At 37.9% G+C, this 22885-nt stretch overlaps 1 protein-coding gene across 8 annotated transcripts in view; it reads left to right on the top strand.

Annotated features, from left to right (window-relative positions):
• Nucleotides 1–22885, top strand: part of Sil1 (SIL1 nucleotide exchange factor) — a 314976-nt gene that overhangs the window by 220558 nt on the left and 71533 nt on the right. For all 8 annotated transcript variants that reach the window (XM_003477414.5, XM_013141127.3, XM_013141126.3 and 5 more), the window contains 2 exons: nucleotides 12020–12211; nucleotides 17660–17781. In XM_003477414.5, the coding sequence (XP_003477462.1) occupies nucleotides 12020–12211; nucleotides 17660–17781 (314 nt within the window). The remainder of the gene's footprint in view (nucleotides 1–12019; nucleotides 12212–17659; nucleotides 17782–22885) is intronic.

The raw sequence follows: 22885 nt of genomic DNA, 5'->3' as shown, positions 1-22885 counted from the left end.
ATCAGAAAAAAAGCAAGAGTAACTTGCCCATCAACCACAGAATAGATAAGAAAGATATGGTAATTTCTTGCAGTGGAAAGTTCCCAGCTATAAAGTAGAATAATCTCAAAGCTCCTGTAGGTAAATGGGCACAACTGGAGATCATGTTCATGGCCAAAACAGTTTGAACTCATACATGTGAACCCTAGCATAAGAAACAGAAGGGATCCAAAAGCAAAATAGTTAATGTAGGACCTTCTCCCAAACCAAGAAACTTGGCAGGTTTCAGGCCTGCCCAGCACATGCCCAGTGACCTTCTCCCAAACTGGGAAACTCAGCTGGCAGCTCGGGTAAGTCCACACGCCATCCCAAGCCCGAGGAGACTTTAAGATCATCTCTTCTGGAGCTCATGGACCCACCCAGAGCCCAGCTACACTAAACTGATCTCTGCAGGTTTCAGGCCTGTGCAGATACGCCCGGTGACCTTCTCCCAAACCAGGAAACTCAGTTGGTGGCTGGGGTAGGTTTGCGTGCCACCCTGAGCCCTGGGAGACTTTAAGATCATCTCTTCTGGAGCTCAAGGACCCCCCAGCGACCAACCACACTAGACTAGCCGTGGGAGGTTTTGTGGACCAACTATATTACGCCCAGTGACATTCTTCAATTACGGGATTTGAGAGCAGGTGAAGTGAGTTCCAGGGCATGGGTCTTCGCCAGAGGAGAGCTTTAGCCCATCATCCACAGTGGTTAGGGCCTGCCCAGCTACCTGGAACACTGAAGGTGACATAGGAGGGCCTGAGGGCCTAACTGGACCAGGCTTAGCAATCTCCATTCAGTCCCAGCAGCCTAGGTCACAGGAGACGATTTCCAACAAATCCAGAAGAAGCCTTGGAACAACACTTGAAACATAGAAATATAGAAAAATGACAAAGTGAAAGACCAAAATGCAATCTCAAACCTCCAGCCCATCCCAAGAAACCTTAGGAGCTATGTACATAGAAGAAAATATATGCCAAACACCTGAAATATCTGAAATAATAGCAACTGAAATAAAGAAGCAACTCTGGGAAGCTTTAAAGGAATTCAAACTAGAAATAATCTCCCAGGTAAAAGAAGAAATGATAAAAAAAGAAAGAGATGCTGAACATATCTAAAGAAGACACAGTTAAAAAATTGGAGGAAATAAACAAAAAGGTAGAATCCCTGGATGAACAATGTAAGAAACAAACAATACATAAAGCAGATGCAAAGAGATATACAGGAAATCAAAAATTCCATTGAAAGTTGTAAAAACCGCCTCAATGAAAGTGAAGATAGAATTTCAGACCTCGAAGACAAGATTGCAGCTAGTGACCAGGAAAGGAAAGATCTTTTAAAAATAATCAGGAATCAGGAAATAACAATTCAACAACTGCGCGATGATACAAAGATGATGCAAAGAAAAACAACATACGATTGACAGGGATAAAGGAAAAAGGGGACAGCATAAAGGATGTCTAGAGGATATTTAGAGAAGTAATAGCTGAAAATTTCCCAAGCATGAGAATGGAAATTGACATCAGGATCAGTGAAGCATATAGAACTCCAGATAGCTATAACTAAAATAAAACTATACCCAGACATATAATAATCAGCATCCCAGAAATCCAACATAAAAATATAATATTAAAAGCTGTCAGAGAGAAATGACAGGTCACCTATAAAGGAAAACCCATCAGAATCACAGCAGACTTCTCAGCACAAACAATAAAGTCAAGAAGAGCATGGAGTGAAATATTTCAGATCCTAAAGGAAAATGATTTCCAACCTAGACTGATGTACACTACAAAAACTGTCCTTCAAAATGGATGGAGAAACAAGATACTTCCATGATAAAGAACAGCTGAGAACATCATGATCACCAAGCCAACCCTCCAAAGAATACTGAAAGACAGTTTAGACACATTTAGGAAAAAACCACTAAGCAAAGCAGGCAATTAAAAGAACAGAAAGATAAAGATTCAACAGCAGAAAGATAATATGTCAATAATAAACCAACATATAACAGTTATAACCATTAATGTAAATGGTCTCAATGCACCAATTAAAAGAAACAGACTAGCAGAATGGATCAAGATATAACATCCAACCATATGCTGTGTATAAGAAACCTATGTAACCCAAAAGGAGACTCACAGACTGAAAGTCAAAAGATGGAAAACAATACTTCATGCAACAGGAACCGCCCAAAAAGCACGGGTAGCTATTCTGTTTACAGACAATGTGAACTTCAAACCAATAATGATCAGAGGAGATAAAGATGGTCATTACATGTTGATTAGGGGAAAACTTCAAGAGGAAGAGATAACAATCTTAAATATGTATGCACCAAATCGCAGAGCACCCAGTTATAAAAGCAAGTATTAACAGAAATGAAAAACCAAGTTAGCAGTAACACAATTATAACAGGAGACCTTAACACACCATTGACACCAAGGGACAGATCAACCACACAGAAAATCAGCAAAGAAATAACAGAACTGAATCACACCTGTGAACAAATGGACTTGATATACAGAGTGTTCCATCCAACAACATCACAATATACATTCTTCTCAGCAGTACATGGGACATTCTCTAAAATAGACCATGTATTAGCCCACAAAACATATTTAAATAAATGTAAAAGAGTTGAAATGATCCCATGCATCTTATCAAATCATAGTGCCATGAAATTAGAAATTAATGATAAAAGATACAGCAAAAATCCCACAAACACATGGAAGTTAAATAACACACTGTTGAGTAATCAGTGGGTCACAGGGGAAATTAAAGAAGAAATTAAACAATACCTACAAGCAAACAAAAAATACAAAGTACAACTTACTAGAATCTGTGGGATGCAATGAAGCTATCGTCAGAGGAAAATTTATTGCACTGAGTTCCCATATCAGAAAAACAGAATGAATACAAATAAACAACTTGATGTTACACCTCAAACATCTAGAAAAAGAAGAGCAAGTCAAGCCCAAAGCCAAAAGAAGAGAGGAAATTATAAAAAGCAGAGCAAAAATGAATGCACTAGAGACTAAGAAAACAATCCAAAGAATCAATGAATCAAAGAGTTGGTTCTTTGATAGAAAAAATAAAATTGATAAGCCCCTAGCCAACCTTATTTAAAAAAGGGAAGAAAAAGCTCAAATTCATGCAATAAGGAATGAAAGAGGTGAAATCACTACAGACTCTGTAGAAATACAGAAGATCATCAACACCTATTTCGAAAACCTCTACTCTCATCGGTTTGATAACTTAGAAGAAATAGACTGATTCCTAGAAATATATGAAGTACCAATGCTAGGTCAAGAAGAGGTAAAACTGCTGAATAACCCAATTTCTATTAATGAAATTGAAAATGTAATTAAGTCCTTACCTACAAAGAAGAGCCCACGCCCAGACGGATTCACTGCAGAATTCTACAAGAAATACAAAGAGGACTTAATGCCGACACTCCTCAAACTCTTCAGTGAAATTGAAAGGGAAGCAATCCTTCCTAAGTCATTCCTGGAAGCAAATATTACGCTAGTACCAAAACCTGAGAAAGTCCCAACTAAAAAAGAGAACTACAGGCCAGTCTCCCTAATGAACACAGATGCAAAAATCCTCAATAAAACATTGGCAAATAGGATGCAGCAAATCATCAAGAAGATTATACACCATGACCAAGTGGAATTCATTGCAGGCATGCAGGGATGGCATATCAATAAAGCCAAAGTAAGAATCACATGATCATTTCTACAGATGCAGAAAAAGCTTTTGATAAGGTCCAACATGCATTTATGATAAGAACCTTACAGAAAATTGGAATAGATGGTCTTTACCACAATATAATAAAGGCCGTCTATGACAAGCCAACAGTCGGTATCATACTAAATGGCCAAAAACTGAAGGCCTTTACCTTAAAATCAGGCACAAGACAAGGATGTCCTTTATCACCACTCTTATTTAATATGTACTGGAAATACTAGCCAGAGCAATTAGACAAGAGAGAGAAATGAAAGAGGTAAAGATAGGAAGAGAAGAAGTTAAATTATCATTATTTGCAGATGACATGATAGTCTACATAAAAGACCCCAAAACTCCATTGAATGACTTCTACATATAATAAATAAATTCAGCAATGTAGCTGGATACAAAATTAATACTCAAAAATTAGTGGCATTCCTATATACTAACAACAAAATCACTGACAGAGAAATAAGAGAAGCCACACCCTTCACACTAGCAACCAAAAAAATGACATTTTTAGGAATTATCCTCATGAAAGAAGTGAGAGATCTATATAGGGAAAAATTATAATACACTGAAAAAAAGAAATTGAAGAGGATCTCAGAAAATGGAAAGACATCCCTTGCTCATGCATAGGAAGAATAAATATTGTGAAAATGGCCATTCTCCCAAAACTATTATACAGATTCAATGCAATCCCAATAAAAATACCATCAACATACCTCATAGATCTAGAGAAATCACTCGTCAGATTCATCTGGAAGAGACCTAGAGTAGCAAAAAGTTCTAAACAGCAAAGGCAAGGCAGGAGGCATCACAATCCCTCACTTGAAGTTATACTACAAAGCAACTGTAGTAAAATCAACATAGTACTGGAATCAAAACAGAGCTGAAGATCAATGGAATAGATTAGAAGATACAACCACAACAAGAAACACACTCAACCACCTTATCTTTTATAAAGGGGCTAAACATGCTCACTGGAAGAATGACAGTCTCTTTAATAAATGGTGTTGGAAAAACTAGCTCTCCACATGCCGAAAACTAAAACTAGACTCATGCCTGTCACCATGTACTAAATTAAAATCTAAATGGATCAAAGATCTGAATATTAAAACAGAAACACTAAATCTATTGGAAGACAAATTGAGTAAAAACCTTGAAGACATAAGGGCAGGTAGAGAATTCACGAACAGGAATCAAACCGCTCAGGAAATACTTCCCAGAATCAATAGCTGAGATCACCTCTTACTGAAAAGTTTCTGCACGTCAAAAGAAATCTCCACCTTAGTGAAAAGAAAACCCACAAACTGGGAAAAAATTTTAGTGAACTGTCCCTCAGACAAAGGACTTCTTTCTAAAACATAGAAAGAATTAAAAAAAATCAGACCCCCTAAATTCAAAGATGCAATCCAAAAATGGGCATCTGAGATGAATACACAATTCTCAGATGAAGAAATAAAAATGATAAATAAATACATGAAAAAATGTTCAGCATCATTAGTCATTAGAGAAATGCAAATTAAAACCACACTGAGATACCATCTCCTGAAAGAATGGCTAGGATCAAGAAAACTACCAACAACAAATGCTGGAGAGGCTGTGGGGAAAAAGGAACTCTCCTGCACTGTTGGTGGGAGTGTAGACTGGTTGCAACCATTGTGGAGATCAGTCTGGAGATTTCTCAAAAACCTGGGATTGGAAGTCCCATTTGTTCCAGCTATTCCACTTCTACGCATATTCCCAGAAGAACTGAAAACATCATACCACAGTGATATATGTACAGCCATATTTATAGCAGCACAATTTGTAATAGCCAGATATTGGAAACAACCTAAGTGTCCATCAACTGAAGAATGGATAAAAAAGTTGTGGTATTTTTATACAATGGAGTACTACTCAGCTATAAAGAATGATCATATTGAGATATTTATAAACATATGGGCACAGCTTGAAACCATACTCACAATAAGCAAAATAAGTCAAACTCTCATGTATAAATACCAAATAGTTTCCTTTGTTGCAGTGGTTTTATTTTGGGTTGTTTGATTTTATTGTCTGTGATGGTATGAACAGTTATTTTGAAGAAAACAAGACAATATAATAGCTAGTGCTGATTTAATATCATCTTGTTTTGAAGTCCCATCAAGCTTTTGTTCTTCTGTGTCCATCAGTTTTATCATGTTGTATCTTATTGGATTTTATTATATGTGATAATATAAACAAAATTTTTTATAGACAAGGAGATAATGTAGAAACCATTGTTCATTTTCTGTTAGTTGATTCTAAATACCCTGTAATACTTTCATTCTCTTGAATGGTTTTACACTGTCATGTTATGTTTGATGCTATAGTATACGAAGTTACACTCAAATATTTCAAGGAAAGAGACACTATGATAACTACTGTTATGTCAGGTTATCTTGTGGTGAAACACTATGTTGCTTAAATTGTTCTGTTCTGACCTGTGTTGTTATGTTGTTATGGCCTCTTTTATCTTTTTTTTTTTTTTTTGTCTTTCCTTTTTATCAGTACCGGGGATCGAACTCAGGACTGCCTGCGTGCAAGGAAGGAGCTTATGCCACTGAGCTAAATCCCCAGCCCGTCCTCTTTTATCTTAATCTCCTTCTTTTTTAAAATTTTTTTAATGAAAAAAAGAAAAAGAATAGTTAATTTAAGAACAAAAGGGATGAAATACCTGGGAGGGAAAGTGGAAATTACTATCCATTTCTTACTGAATTATCTTGTACTCTTGCATTGTTTGCATGATTTTGTTAAGTTTGGCTTTGTTCTGACTTATATTGTTAGATTTTATGCTTTCAGATGGTAGGGACAGCTATTTTGAATATAATGGGATATATTATGGTAACATGGTTTCCTATTATATTGCTTATAAAGTCTTATAATGCTTTCATTCATTGGTTTGATTGGTTTTATTTTGCTTTGTTTTATTTTAATATGTGTGGTGGTATAAACAGCTATTTTAAAGAAAACAAGACATTATAGTAGCCATTGCTGATTTACTATCATCTTATTTTGAAGTCCTACCATGCTTTTGTTCTTCTGTTTTGATTAGTTCTCTTCTGTTGTGTTTTATTTGATTTTATTATGTGTGATGGTATCGACAACTTTATTGAGGAAAATGAGATATTGTAGTAGCCTTTGTTTATTTCCTGTCATTTGGTTTTGAAGTCCTAGAATGCTATCATTCTTTTGAATGATTTTATACTATTTTGTTACGTTTGCTATTATTGTGTGTGAAGGTATGGTTACCTATTTCAAAGAGAAGAGACATTATGGTAGCTACTCTTGATGTCTGGTTGTCTTATTGTGCTGTGTTGCTTGCTTTGTTTGTTCTGATTTGCTTTGTTATGTTCTCTTTTTGTTTTATTCTCTTTAAAATAAAAAATTAAATTAAAAAAGCTATATAGATTGGAAAGGCAGAAATAAAACTATTTCTATAATGGTACCAATTTTCTATATATATGTACCAAATACATAGACCTACCTTCTAGAATAATAATTGAATTCACCTAGATGACAGGATATAAAAGCAACACTAATCAGTTGTGTTTTGCTATATGATAAGTGAATATGTGGAAACTGCAATTAGAAACAAAAGCTGTATAAGTTTTTCATGCCGTGTCATTTCAGTACTTGGATGGCTGAGGCAAGAGCTTCACTGAGAGTTCAAGGCAGCCTAAACTACATAGCAAGACCCTGTCTCAAAAACGAAACAAAACCCCTCAAATGATGTTTGGTCCTCTGTGAAATAAAATATTGAGGAATAAATTCATCAAAACATGCACAGGATCTGTGTGCTGAAAATCATGTGTGTTGATAAAAGATGATGAAGTTAAAGATTTAAATAAATGGTGACATACTGTGTCTGTGGATTGGAAGGCTCAAATAGTAAAAATTTCAATTCCCCCAACGTGATCTATATGTTTAAATGCAACTGTAATAAAAATCCAAGTAAGATTTTTTATACATATAAGTTTATTCTGAAGCTAATATAGAAAGATGAAGAAACATGAATAGCTAAAACCATTTTTTTAAGGGCAGAAAGTTTGATTTGGACACGGTTTACAGAAGTTTCCGTCCTTAGTCAGCTGCCTCCAGGACAAGGGGGGATGACAGAGGGCATCAGAGGAAAACCAGTTCATAGCAGGCAGAAGACAGCAAAAGCAAGGAAGGCACTAAAACAGTTTTGAAAAAGCATAGTAAAGTGGGAAAAATCACTCTACCTCATGTAAAAATTTACTTTACAGCTAGGGTAATCAACATAATGGGGTATTAATGGGAAGAAGAAATACATATTAGTAAAATAAAGCAGACAAGCCAGAAATAGACTCACTAATATATCCAACTGATTTTTGACAGCAGTGCAAAAGGAATTCAATGGAAGACAAATAGTCTTTTCAACAAACAGTGAATATCTGTAAGCAAAAAAATGAACTGTAACCTAAACCTCACACCTTAGTAAAAAATTAATTCAAAACTGTATATTTAAATGTACAATGTAAAACTGAAAATAGAACCTTTTAGAATGTAGAAAATCCCTGCAAATTAGAACCAGATACAGTTCTTAAGACATGACTCAAAATACACAGTCCTTAAAAGAAACAAAAAATTAATAAGTGGACTCTACCAAATTGAAAACTTTTTTTCTTTGAAAGATCCTGGTAAGTCATTGGAAAGATAGGCCACTGGGAGGAAATATTCAGAAACCATACACCAACACTCTTCCTTTTGTTATCACATGGTACCAAAAAAACAACCATTTGAGCTGAAACTCTGCAAAACAATCTTTAACAAAGGAAAAATTGTGATTGTTCCATGACCTTTAAAATATTTTGCCAAACATTGAAAAACACATTGCTATCAGTTATAAATGTATACAGAAATGGAAAAGTGGGAATACTAATATTTACTTAGTACACTGTAACTTAAAACACTAGAAACATTAAAATTAAAGTTTTTATTTCTTTAGGGAAAAAACTTGTCAGAGAGTAGATTGAATAGTGTTTAGTTTTTCACTGTGTGATTTGATACGGAGCAAGCATCTGTCTGGGTCTTAGTGAATTATAATGCTCCTTTCTAAGAGTGGATCAGTTTCTAACCTTTTATCGATAGTGTTTTCAGTGTTGTGAAACTTCTCAGAGTTCCTATAATGTGGAGTTTTTGCCAGTGTCACTTCATTCTTTTCCTCACTTTTTAAATTTATGTTTGGAGGTTTGCCTTTGCTAAGTTTCTTTGGCTGTACACCTAGAGTTTATCAAACAGCATCAGTGCCAACTTTCCCATGATCCACTTTTCCTTCTAAAACTCTATGTATGTTCAATTTGAATTGTACTGCTAGCGTTACCATTTCTTATTTCTTTCATCTTTGGTGACCAGCTCTCTCACTTGCTCTCTCTCTCTTCCTCTCTCCTCCTCCTTCCCTCTTTCCCTCTCTCCCTCCATCTCTCTCTATTAAGACAGGGTCTTGCTATGTAGCTCAGTCTGGTCTTGAACCCACTGTGTAGCCCAGGCTAACCCTGAACTTGTGGTGATCCTCCTGCCTCAGATTCCCAAATGTTGAGATTACAGGCAGTTCTCTCCTTTGATTATCCACTTTTGTGCAATATTATGTGCATTTGTCACTGGGAGATAAGGATGCTTCGTAACTATACTTTTTGCATCTGTATATGAAATGCAGATGCCCAGTGACAAATCTCCAGCAACTTTGAAAGAAGTCATATGATCAGTTGTTGCTGCTGCTGATGGGCATTTAAATTATATAGTGACTTTGGAACCGAGGAATTAGCAGGAATGTATTTCATACAGTTAATGCATTATGTAACTAAAATTCAAGTCATAGGAGATTGGTGTTATTTCATACAGTTAATGCATTATGTAACTAAATTCGAGTCTTGGGAGATTGGTGTTATTTAAACTGTGTTATTTAAACTGTGGCATTTCAGCTCTGTGCAAAGGAAGGACTATCTGTATCTGACAAAGGCCTTGTATCTAGAATACATAAAGAACTCTTAAAATTGAACAGTAAAAACCTATTGCTTATTTTAAAAATGGGCAAAGGAAAGAAACATGCATTTCATGAGAAAGAATATGTGGATGGCAGATAGGCATATGAAAAGGTGATAGCATCATTAGCCATTCGACAAATACAAATTAAATCCACAGTGAGGTATCGGCATATATCTGTTGCAAGGCATAAAATAAAAATGGTGGTAATACTAAATACTGGCAAAGATATGGATAAACCAAATCTGACATTGTCAGTGGAAATGTAAAATAGTATAGCTACTCTAGAAAATAGTGTGATAGTTTCTTATAAAACAAAAGATATGCTTCTCATATAACCTACACTTTATGTCATTTATTTTATTTTTTAAAAAAGAAACCTGTATGCAAATGTTTATGTTATAGCCAAACCCAGGAAATAATGCAAATATTTTTCAGTACTTGGTTAAATGAACTGTCCGTCTGTATGATGGAATACTATTCAGCAATAAAAGGAAATTCATTTGGGTATCTCAAGAGCATTATGCTCAAAGAAAGAAGTCAAACTTAGAAGGCTACAGACTGTGGTTCCATTTATATAACATTCTCCAGATGTGAGAATTACAGAGATGAAAAACAAATTAGTGGTTACCAGGGTTTAGGGATAAGAGGGAGCAGAGTGTGAGGCTAAGGTACAGTTATACATAAGGAGGTTGCACAGTGTTGCTTGGTGGTGGCAGTTAAGCATCATAGCTTGACTGTTATGATAGTTTGGAGATGGATTTAAAAGATTGTGTAGAATTATATAGTGCAAATGAGTTATAGAATTATGTAGAATTATATAGAGGAAATCATTCATATGCAAATGAGTATGTGTAAAAGGTATTGAAATTTAAGGCCTGTACTCTAGTGAAGAGTTCTAAACCTGTGTCTTTTTTTTGGTTTTGACACTGTACTATCTTTATGTAAAATGTACTATTGAGGGAGCCTGATAGAGTACTGTACTGCTTTTGTAATTTCCTATGAGTTTATAATTATTTCAAACTAAAATTTCTCCTTCTTTTTCCCTTTTCTCCCTTCCTCCTCTCCGCCCTCTCCACTTCCCTCTCCTTCCCCTCCTCTCCTTTCTCCCTCCTCCCAAAAAGGACTTCTTAGGGCCAGGCACCATCATTTTTGTGAGGGGTTCACTAGTTCCTTATTCTGCTTACTTGCCTGTCTTCCTGTAGCTCTAGAAAGTGACTCAGCTTTCCAGGGCCACTTTGCCTGGTTTTGGCAGCTATCCAGCCATCCTCTAGCAACATTGTTTTACCCAAAGAATCAGGATGTGGCACCCTATGGATGTGATTGCTCTGTTAGGAGCTCAGTTTTAAAGAGAGTCTGATTCATTTCTTTGGTTGATATTTTTACAGAGTGCTTGTAACTGGGGAGAGAAATCCATAGGTAATACATGAGCAATTTGGAGCTGACAGCTGCTCATCATTTTGCTTTTTACAAACATACTTGCCTTTTAATTTTGCTTAGAAGATAGATATGTAAACAACAGTGACCTTTTAGACTCTCTTTATAAGCACTGTCCTCCAAAATTAGGAGGAAAACAAAGTGCCAAATGTATAAAATATCCAATTAAAGTCTTTCATTTACCTCCAACATACCTTCATTTGAAAAGTCTTTGTATGTCCGTGGGGTGGGGAGCGATTGAAAGGAAATTGTTTGAGGTTTGAGTATGGTACATACAGTAATTTAGCCATTTCAAACAGTTGAACAAATTGTACACCTGTGCTCAAATTGACAGTAATGACAGTGACTTAATTTTCATCAGCAAATTGCACTTGCCTGACAGCTCTTACTCACAGTTTCCTATATCAAGGTCTCCCTAAAATGTTGCTGGGTTGAGTAGGACGAGACTAAGATCATCTCTGATTATGGAAGGTAAAGAACCATAGTGTGGATTATTTTGGCAGAGACTGCAGGCATCCCCCACATGAGGTAAGGGATTGAAGAGATGCTTACAAAACCTTTGTTGACCTCAGTGATTACAAGATGACTTTCCATTCTTCTTGAACCTGGCACTCAGACTCAAATAAGGGAACCTGAAAAAATCTTAAGTATGTTTTTGGAGCAGGGATCAAATAGGAAGATTCTGAAGGCTTTTTTTCTCTGGACATCTTAGAAAGTATCAGGATTAGTTGTTTAGGAAGTCATCCATTGCAGACCATACAAGTCTTAGAGTTATGTCTCCAATTAATCACCTCTTTGTCACTCTCCTTAGGCAAGGCAGGCTGAGGTAAAGCGGCTCTTCCGCCCGATTGAGGAGCTGAAGAAGGAGTTCGATGAGCTGAATGTTGTTATTGAGACTGACATGCAGATTATGGTACGGCTGATCAACAAATTCAACAGTTCCAGCTCCAGCCTAGAAGAGAAGATTGCTGCACTCTTTGATCTCGAGTATTATGTCCATCAGGTATTTTATTTCTTTGTCCGTAAATCTGAATTGTAATTAACAGCTCCAAAAATAACCTCTTGCCCTAAGGCTTGAGAAAATAGCATCAGCTTCTTTTCCTTTTTCTCCTGAGGCATAGGCTGTTTTCAATCTAGGCCAATGTCTATTATAACTGATACATTCTTAGAAACCAAAGTGAGCCTCTTTTTCACTTGCATTAGTTATTTTTTTTAAGCACGGATGATGTGCAGAGGTAAAATATCCATAGTCACTGACCTATGCAGCTTATAATCTAGAAGAGGAAATAAAAAATGAATAGTTGAACAAATTGACAAATAATGAAGTAATTGGAGAGTATGTTAAGGGATCCAGAGAGGAAACATAGGACCTAGTCAGGGGCAATAAAGGAGGGTTTCTCAGAGGATGTGCCATTTAAGCTGAGGTGTTTAAGGCTGATTAGGTGTTTTCCAGGTAACAAGGGGGAACTAGAAGACAGGATGGCAAACTGGTACTTTTGGACAATTCTGGCTGGAAGACTGTGCTTTTAAATAAAGTTTTATTGGGACACAGTCACCCCTGCTTGTTATTTGTGGCTATTTTCATGCTACAGCAGCAGAGCTCTAGCTGCTCTTAAGTAGTCATGTCAGGGACTTTTTGGCTCACCAAGTCAAAAATAGTTACTGTCAGGTTCATTAGGAAAAGTTTGCCAGCTCTTGTATTAGAGCATTCTGAGCAGAGTAAATAATGTGCACAAATTCTGGGGGCGAAGAAGAGCTTTGTGAGATTGAAGGCCTGGGAAAGATTGGGGTGACTAGAGTACAGTTACCTGGGATGGAGGGCGGGTAGAGTAGCAGGTAAAATAGGAAGCTGGGACGTCAGAGAGCTGAGATTGGGGCTAATGTGTTCATTATGGCTTTAGCCTTAGTTCAGTGTATCATTGGAGTGCCTGAAGCAGAAAAGTAACTGATCAAAAAATATCCAGTATTTATTGGGCTTTATTGAAGCAGACACTGCTTCAAAACTGCTTTTTATTTTTTTAAGACAAAGTCTTGCTATGCAATTCAGGCTAGTGTTGAACTCACTGTGTAGCCTAAGTTGGCCTTGCAGTCTGCCTTAGCCTCCCAAAGCTGGGATTACAGGGGTATACCCATGTCTGGCTACTTCGTATATATTAATTTGTTGACTTTTACAACTCATTGAATAGATACCACTATAAATAGCATTTTTGTTTTGTTTTGAAATAGAGTCTCAAATGAATTTATGAGTGCCTGCTAAGCCCAGGCACTGTTCAAAACACTTGAGATACATCTGGGAGCAAAACTGGAGCTTGTCTTTTAATAGAGACAGGGCGACAGAGAAACCAAATAAATATATTATAAATAATATATTTGAAGATGATAAATATTACAGAAAAGTAAAAAGAAAAGCAGAATAGGAATTGATAATGTCAAAGGAGCATCCCATGCAGGAGGACAAGAACAGAAGTCATGAGTAGGGAGCATGCATCATTGTTTGAGAAACCACAAGGCGGTCTGTGTATGGAGAGGAAAAGCAAATGAAGCTCTGAGCTAATGTGAAGCACACAGAGGCTTCATAGTTTGTGGAAAGGAGTGAGATTACAGGGTATGGAGCAGAGGAATGACAGAAGCTGACTTATTTTAAAAAGGACCCTTCCAGCTGCTGTGTTGACAAGGAGGCTGGAGGTGGGGGCATGGGGAGAAGCAGAGGCCAGCTAGGAGGCTCTTGTGGTAATACAGGGGAGGGACGATGTGGCCCAAGAAGCTATGCAATCATAATCAAAGGCTTGTTGAGAGCCTTATCTAGGCATAGATCCTCCCACACATGATAGTGTCCTTGTTCTCTATAAACTGACTAAAAGGCATTTTTACTTTGTTTAGGATTTTGTTAGCTTCTATGTTGAAAGAAGAGTGTGCAGTGTATCTACAGGAATTATGGCACAGCCTCTTCATCTTCTTTCTCTGCTTATAACTTTTTCTCTGGTCTCACATAGCAGGACTGTGATTCTCAGAAAAAAAAAAAACCTGGGTTCTCTTTCCCCAACAAAAACTCCCACAGCTTTTCTGTTAAAGATATTTAAAGTATTAAGGACCCTAGGGGTTACTGGCCAGCTCGTCTTGCTCTGATGTTGACAGCTTTTATTTACTTATTTTTTCATCTTAACAACTTGGATGGACCTTTGGGTGTCAGGTTTCTATAGGCTTTTGCTTTAGTTGCACATGAAAGGCCAAAGTGACTAGAGAGAAAGCTTAGCCGTATGTAGAAAAGAATTCATAAGAGACTTGGGCTAGCATTCCCCACCACCACCCACTGCAGGTCTTTTGGTCACCTGGCAGTATCATCCCTCAGGTAAAATCCCATTAAACTTTCGCAGGTCACTTGGAGAGGTAAACCATTTCTTGGATATTATTAGACTCAACCTGAAGTCGTCATAGGACCATCCCACTTCCCCAGATCAAGCTCATTCTGTTGGCAGAGGTTTATGAATGGGTCATTGCCACTTTGATATTAGAAGTTTAAGGGCCTTGGCTTGGGTTGGCCCTTTAAGCTGCCATATAACAATATTAAATCATTATTTCACTGGGAATTTGTAGAAGACACAGCTTAGCCCTGATTTCCAGTTGTGATGGGGAATGGGTGTTAACTTTAAGGAGTTAGAATTTTTCTAGGCAGGAACTGCTCAGCCCATTCCTATTCCCAGATTCACTGAATGGAGGTTTAGGAAGTTTGGGCTTCAAGGACCTGAACCGGGTCTGCCCAAGGATTCCTTATGGCCATGTTTGAATTATTAAAATAGGATATGTGAAAAGCGAAACCTTGTGTGTAGAAAATACTTTGTGAGTTACTTATGAGAAGCAGCTTGGCTGTCTCATCTCCCCCAGGGCAGTATGTATGCCTTCCCTTGTGTGACCCCTTAATTATTTACCTCCATCTCTCCCTTTTTCTGTTCACTCATTGTCTTGTCAGCGTTCTAGTTCTTTCCTTTCCTAATGTACTCCCTATTCTCCTCCTCACCTGTGCCACTTCAACCTGAAGGCAGCTGAGCAAGTTCTGGGTGCAGACCCAAATGAAGAGCTGCGCACCTGGGTCCTGCTCATGCATTTCCTGTCTGATGCTGAGGAGGGCCCAGCTTTTGATGTGCAGTGGGCAGATGACCGTTCTTCACTATCAGTGAAATAAGAAAGGAGAGAATACCTCAAATGACTAACATGATTTCACAAATAAATGTCAGCATTATTACTACATGGAATTACTGTTGTAGCAACAGAGAGGCACTGAATCTAGATCAGAAGTTCTGTGACTGAGCTGTGTTGCTTTGGGGTTGACAAAGTGGCAGCTGTTCTACCTGGAAGTCATACCAGCTTTGATAAGGGCACCCTAAGTACAGCGTGAAGGGTTCTGCGCCATGGTTTTGTATCTGTAAATCCTAGAGCAAAGAGGATCAAAGGAGAGGCATCAGTAGATTCACGTATTTTAAAAATCACAGCAGGTAAGGAAGATTGGTGTTTATTTTGGTAAAGCAATCTGCTTGTACATCTCCCTAGTTAGCCAGGCTTACCTCAGTATTCCTTACTTTGAAAGGACAGATTGGGGCAAAAACGCCTAGCCTTAGCAGGCCAGCCTTCTTGCTCCTCATAGCCTGTATTGGCTATTTTTTTTTTTCAGGTCAATAGTAAGAGGAGCCCACTTACTTTGTTGGCGCAGATAAATGTCTGATTGCTTTTTTTTATTCATAGTACAGTTTTATTTCAAGAATTTTTTTCTGATCAAACCCATAGATTTTGGTTCAATAATTATTTATCAAGTACCTGATTATATGCTTCACACTATTCTAGTCATAGTTGTTCTAGTCATAGAAGTTGTAACAGTAGCTAGGCTACTGTTACATGGGTATGGTAAGCCCAGCACTTGGGAGGTTGATACAAGAGAATCATTTGCAAGTTCATGCCTCAACTGCAGAGTGAGACACTGTCTCAAAAAGAGGAAGAAGGAGAAGGAGAGGGGGAGGGGGAAAGGGAGGGAGAGGAGGAGGAAGAGGAAAAAAAGCTGCAACAGTGAATAAACAGACTAAAACTTCTGCTGTTGTAGAGAGTCAGTCAAAATGTATAAAAGTGAGTCAGGTGTGGTGATACATGCCTATAACTCTAGCACTCAAGATCACAGTAAGTTCAAAATCAGTCTGGTCTACATTAAGTTCAAGGCTAGCTTGAACTGCATTGCAAGACCCTGTCTCAAAAAAAAAAGGTGTAAAAATGATCTTCCAAGTGGTAAAAGCTCACCCAAAACATTGGCAGACTCAGACACTGTACGTCACATTTGATTTCTCTGTTAGAACCCATTTTCAGTCAGGAGGCAGAGGCAAGGACATAGACGGAAAACAGCTTTGTAAAATCTGGAGGAAAAAGGTAGTCAGCACCTTGTTGGGCACTAGCTTCCTGATGATTTGTAGAGTGGGATCAGCTTGTGGGTAAGAGACAGCCTTTGTGTATGTGCTTGTAGGGGGATTGATTGATTTTCATTTTTTCATATATAAATATAAGATTTAGTAAGTTAATTAGTAAAATGGTAATCTGATACTAGTTTAAAATAATAATCTAAATGTCATAAAAATCAACATGTGCATTACAAGTCAAATGAGAGATGTATTCTGAGAAATCAGTACAGTAATTTAGTACTGATTTCATTGCAGTGAGACCTTTTTACAATCTCTTGGGTTCATTGTTTAAATATATTAAAGTTATTCAGCTGATTACATAGTGATAGATATACTTTGTACTGTTAAATATGTAGTTACAGGCCTAGACTACAGCCTTTGTGAGAGTGACTTTTCTGCAGATTTTATCATGAATGTCCTCAGATTCAGTCAACCTTAGAAAAGAAGGGTGCTATTGTTATTCCTGTCTTAGTGCTGTTGTCTCATTCCCTCCCCCACTCATGCCTCCTCATCAACAGGGCTTCTTTTATAGTCCTTGGCTTCTAATTAAAAGTCAGCTTTTTTTTTTTAAAATGTCTATTGCCTCTACTGCCTCCATTGGGTTGGACTCCAACAGGAAGCATGGCACCATTTAGTTATAGGTGCTCATGACACCAGATTCTTTGTGTTAACAGCTTGTATGTTTGGGATAAGCTTTGTGACTCACATGGTGTTAGAATTCTCCAGGACATGTTTGGTGTGAGCAACAGCTAGCTGCCTCCATGCTGGTTCCCACGCAGGTACTTGTAAGTATGTTATATGAGTTAAGAGTTCTCACATTTAAGATCATTAGAAGTTTACTTTGTTTTTTTACATACCTTTTCCTAGTTAGTCAAGAAGGCCACTGGTGCTTTTTACTTGGCTTTAAACTTTTTTTTTTTAACTTTTTTTTTGGATAGTCACCAAAATTAAGACTGTCAGAAGAGCTTTTCCTGCCTTTGATGAGTGTCCTACACTAAGCCATACCTTTGTTACAGATGGATAATGCGCAGGACCTACTCTCCTTTGGTGGTCTTCAAGTGTTGATCAATGGGCTGAACAGCACGGAGCCCCTGGTGAAAGAGTATGCAGCGTTTGTGCTGGGGGCTGCCTTTTCCAGGTGAGCTGCATACAGATGTCCTTTTGGCTAGATAGTGTGGCCCAATTAACTTGAAGAAGGTTAAGGTTGCACCTGTGCACATCTCTACCCAAATTTCAGTGTAAGACCACTGAAAGTAGAATTTGATTCTGTCTTTATTCCAAGTAGATAAGGATTTTCACGTTATTGTCTATGACTTTCTGTTCTCTTCGTCATACACACACACTTAATAACAGATCTTAGGTCATAGTCTCTGTTTTAGTAAAATGCTAATAAGAACTTAGACCTGCCACAGATTGTAGTGACTGAGGAGAATAAACTTCCAAAAGTTGACCTTTTTGGCATAAACCTACATGTAGTAATGAATAAATGATGAACCTGATCACGGAAGGCCTTTCAAGGGGAATGTGTCTTCTCCTAGTTGTCTGGAACCAATAAGCATGCAGTCAGGTCATTGTGCTCTCTGAATTAGGAGTTCTGTAGAATTTCAATTAGTTTGGATTGTGCTAGAAAACTGGTCAGGCAAAAAGAATAGGGAGACCGAGCCTTGAAAGAATGATGCAAAAAAGTGTGGACATCACATTGTTCTGCTCATCTTAAAAAGGGCAGGACATCTTCCCGCTGCCACTGAAATGCTGTAGTTCCTCCCATTTTTCAAAATCTGTAGTATCATTCGTACCTCTAAAACAGGAAAAAATATTCTGATACTTGCTGCAAGAGAAGTGTGGTGACCTTGCCCAGATGGGGAGATTGTGATGCTGCAGGAGAAAGGCTGTTTTGAACATGTTTACCATAGTAGGCTTTGTTTTGAAAAGATTTCTTTTGCGTTTACCCATGCTTGTATTTATTTAATTAGAATCTCAATCTGGTGCCTCCTCAAGTTGAAAGAGTTTCAGCATCTTTTCATGGTAAAATAAATGGCAGAGCTACGAAGGCCAAAGCTTTGTGCTATGAGGAGGGAGGGAGAGCACTGTAGGCCTTGAATTTCCTTATCCCTGCCTACCTGGATCTTTAGGACTGTTGGGGTTTGTGTCTAGATGTCCCTGCAAAGCCTCATGCAGTCATAGGGCTTTTTCAGAGGTGACTGAATCTAGAGTGTGTGATGCTGGAATTAAAGTTGTATGATTATTAACTCAGGCTGTTGATTGGTTTGGCATAGTTCTGGCTAGGAGCAGGGTGTTAGTGCTGCACTCACCCTAGGGTGAGTAGCTGGTATACTGTATAAGGGACACAAAGAGTCTCCCTTGTTGCTTTGCTGTCTTCCACTGTCATGAATGGTTGCCCCTCTGCTATGTGCCACTCTTCCTTGGAGCCAGCTGATTATTGAACTAAAACCTCTACAAACTGAGAGCTAAAAAAACCTTTCCTCCTTTAATTTTGAGTATTGGGTATTTTATATTAGCAACAAGAGAAAACTAACTAAGACGGTCCCTAATTGGCTTGTGGTTGTATTATAGATGGTCAAGCACTGGCCTCCAGGGCAACTCATCTTCTTCAGTTTCACATCCTGGATCTTTCCAGGAAGTCCAGGGAAATTGGTACAGCCACTGTAAAGGTAGAGAGTCTTCAAGTCTGTCATGGTTAGGTGCAGTTTGAGCCCTAGGGAAGTCCCGGATCTTATCCCTACAAGCTTTAGATACTAGAGAACTTACTGAGGCTTGCTTTTTGCTTCTTAAGCCAGAAATGAACTAAATCAAACATTAATCTCTCTCTGTCCAGATCTTTTTTGGAAACCTTTGCCTTATTAAATACTTTCTACCTTCAGCATGAACAGGCTATCCTAATCATCCCTTGCCATTGCTTCTGGAAATACCTGTCATGGGTGAACTGTGTAGTATCATCACATCATATCCCAATTGAGGGGGAATAACTAAGTGACTTGAGAAGCATGCATAAGTCATTCAGAGACTGTGCCAATAGGTGGTGTTATTAAAACTTCTCTGTGATTGTATTAGTATAAGACCATGTTAACATTTATGCAGCATCACTAAAATTTAAATAGAGATAAATATAAAATATTGCAACTTAGCATTCTGGTGGCAAGCAAACTACTGTATTCAAAATGTTCTAGCTGGCTTTTTGATGGCTCACTGGAGAGCAGTTACAGTGATAGCATGGTATGGCGCCAGAGCTTTTGGAAGCCAACAGCAGGTTCCCAAATGCGATGAAAATGTCAATGTTTTATTCAAAGAAGAACCTGATGCGAGGTAAGAATATTTCTGTTCATAAAGGCAAGTTACAGTGCTGTAGTCTGATACTCATTATTTACTCTCTTGTTGTCCTGAGTGTTGGCCCTGCACCTCCCTAACTGCTCTTAGCATTCAGGTGTGTGCAGATGTACCAGACACGTGTGTATACACAATGATTGGATAAACCTATTCTTTGTAAAAAGGCCATTCGAGGAGTCATGAGTTCTGGCATCATAGACTCCTCTGTGTCCCCATTGACAACCTTTTTAAGAAAGCTTCATCTTTTTAATTTGTTAACTGGGAACAATAATATATATCCTTTGCAGTTCGTAAAGTTGAATATTAAATAATATGTTATACAATCTGTCTTATGAAAATGCTTATACTTGCCTATAATAAGATGGTATCAAAGTCATCACCTTCATTATAATTTGTCTTTTTTTAATATAAGGAAATTGTTTTATTTTTTCTATAGCACAAATCTTTATTCTTCTTATTTTCTGTTCTACCACATCTCTTGGTGTTCATCTTGATACTTCAGCAGGGTGTTTATTTGCCAACCTGGGTTAATTGCTTAATAAGGCTTCTACACACATACCTGTAAATGAAGAAATCTCTTCCGCACTGTTAAAGATGAAGGAATTATTTCAAAATCAAGAAGCAAGAGATGACATAAATGTAATTGACATGGCCATTGAAGTATAGTTTGCTGCTTTATGTAAATGTTATTCACACCCAATTCTGGGTCACATGCTCATTTTCTTCTGCTTATTGTGTATATGTAAGACAGGTTAAGGAGAATGTACAGGGATAGCTGCTTGTAGCTTGTTTCTTTTTAAAAACCTGTTCCTCCTCCTTTAATAAGTTATTTTCATTGGCCTTTCTATGACCTAGTGTCATCTTACCTAGTCTTACCTACCAGGAGTCTCTAGACTACCACATAAGTCCTTTATGAATTTCAGAGATTGTGCAGTTTGTGATGTGGTTTTGGTTTTACTTATCTATCTGACTGCCTGCTTTTGCTTTCCTCTTATATCTATATAGTATCTTTACCGTTTAAATTTCAGGAGTATCAAGAAACTGGTGAGCCTATTCCAGGTAGCATTGAATTTGCCTCAGCGGGGCTGGGGATTTAGCTCAGCAGCATAAGCGCCTGCCTTGCAAGTAGGCAGTCGTGAGTTCAATCCCTGGTACCGATAAAAACGAAAAACGAAAAAAAAAAAAAAAGAATTTGCCTCAGTTTATCTTTGTGTATCTTACTGTCTTTGATAACTGATGTTCACATAAGCACATGTATGAATTATAAATGTCCATGAATGTTAATGCTTTTATTTGATCTGCCCATATTGTACAAGATGTCATAGAACTAAACTAAGTCAACAAGAGGTGTACATGTGCTACCAGTCATGGGCAAGTTGTTATTCCATAATGATGAATCTCTAGGATAGGATTCAGTTCTAACCTCTTTCTCCTTGTGATCTTCTTTGGAATATGCTTGACAGATGTGGGATATACGTACCCCTTTATGACTATGTGTCTCTTCCAGCCTTGCACCCCATTACTCCATGCTTTTTTGGCATTCTTGTCCTCCATTGTGCCCTGTACACTGTTTTACCAATTACAGTAGTATCTCAAACACTTTTGTTTGCAAACAAATTGATTTGTAAACAGAAGCCTTTGGAAAACTTTCATTTTTGCTTGCAAACTCTGCCTTGAGTGACAAACATGCCATAGCCATCTTTCCCATACAAACACAAATGTAGCCTTCTTTTCCAAAATTGCAGAAAAATCAAATTCATGAACAAGGCAGCACTGTAATTTTTTATTTTTTATTTATTTAATTTTTTAATTGATGGTGAGGCGTGGGCGGTAGAATGGGGCTGCTCAGTGTGTGGCAGTCAGATAGACAGAGAGAGACAGACAGACAGAGCACCACTGTAACTTTTAACCATTTAGGTAGTGTCATATTACCATGTCCTGTCTGCATCAGTCAGCCTTCAATTTACAGTTTTCTTTTCTACAGCCCTTAATGAATTTCAGTGCTCTCTACAACTTCAGCTCTCTTTCCTGATAACTTTTTTGGGGGCTTGCTGGGAACAGCATTCTTTTTTTTTTTTTTTTTGGTCTTTTTGAGTCTGGGTCTTGCTATAGAGTTCTAGCTGATCTTGAGCTCACTTCAAAGCCCAGGCTGGTCTTGAACTTGTGACGATCCTCCTGCCTCAGCCTCACGAATGCTGGGATTACAGGCATGTGCCACCATGCCTGCCTGGGAACAACAGTCTTAATCCCATTGGCATTTACTTTTGTTATTTTGTTACCTGTTACCTGGAAATTCATTACCCACCTTCCCCAGTATTTCATATTCTCCAGGCCTCTCCATTCTCTTTTCATCTCCTTGTGATCTGTTGAATGTGCTTATTGTCCTTCTTGTGACCTCTCACCTCTCCATCTCTTCCTGTTTTCGCAGTTGCCATCAGGGTTTCTTTTTCCCCTGCTGCTTCATTCTTTCCCCTTAGCCCACAGTTGTACTCACGCTACCCGTCCACTGACCCTGTCCTACCATCAGCTTGGACATCACTTCCACCCTGCCAACCTGTACTTTCCTTCCCGTCATTTCCAAAGTGTTTCAACACAAAAATACAAATGAGTGCACAAGTATATTATGTTAAGGTACTGAAATCCACAGCTCTACAGTCTGGTTTCTGTCCCAATATCTCTGAAATTTTTCAAGAGTACTTTTGGATCATTGACATTTCTTTAGCTGTCAACAATGTTGACCACTTTTTTCTCTTGAAAACAGTGCTTCTTGGCTGCCATGTCCTTATAGTCCCTTGGTTTTGAGATGTCTGTATTGAATTACTCTCTTTTCTTTCAATGGCAATATTATCTTCTTACTGTTTTCTAGTTATATCTATTCACTAAAATTCTCCAGTCTT

Source organism: Cavia porcellus, unplaced genomic scaffold, assembly GCF_034190915.1.
Source record: "Cavia porcellus strain 051 isolate PalLab524CR breed Dunkin Hartley unplaced genomic scaffold, mCavPor4.1 scaffold_21, whole genome shotgun sequence".
Lineage (NCBI taxonomy): Eukaryota > Metazoa > Chordata > Mammalia > Rodentia > Caviidae > Cavia > Cavia porcellus.
This window is presented reverse-complemented; position numbering and strand designations above follow the sequence as displayed.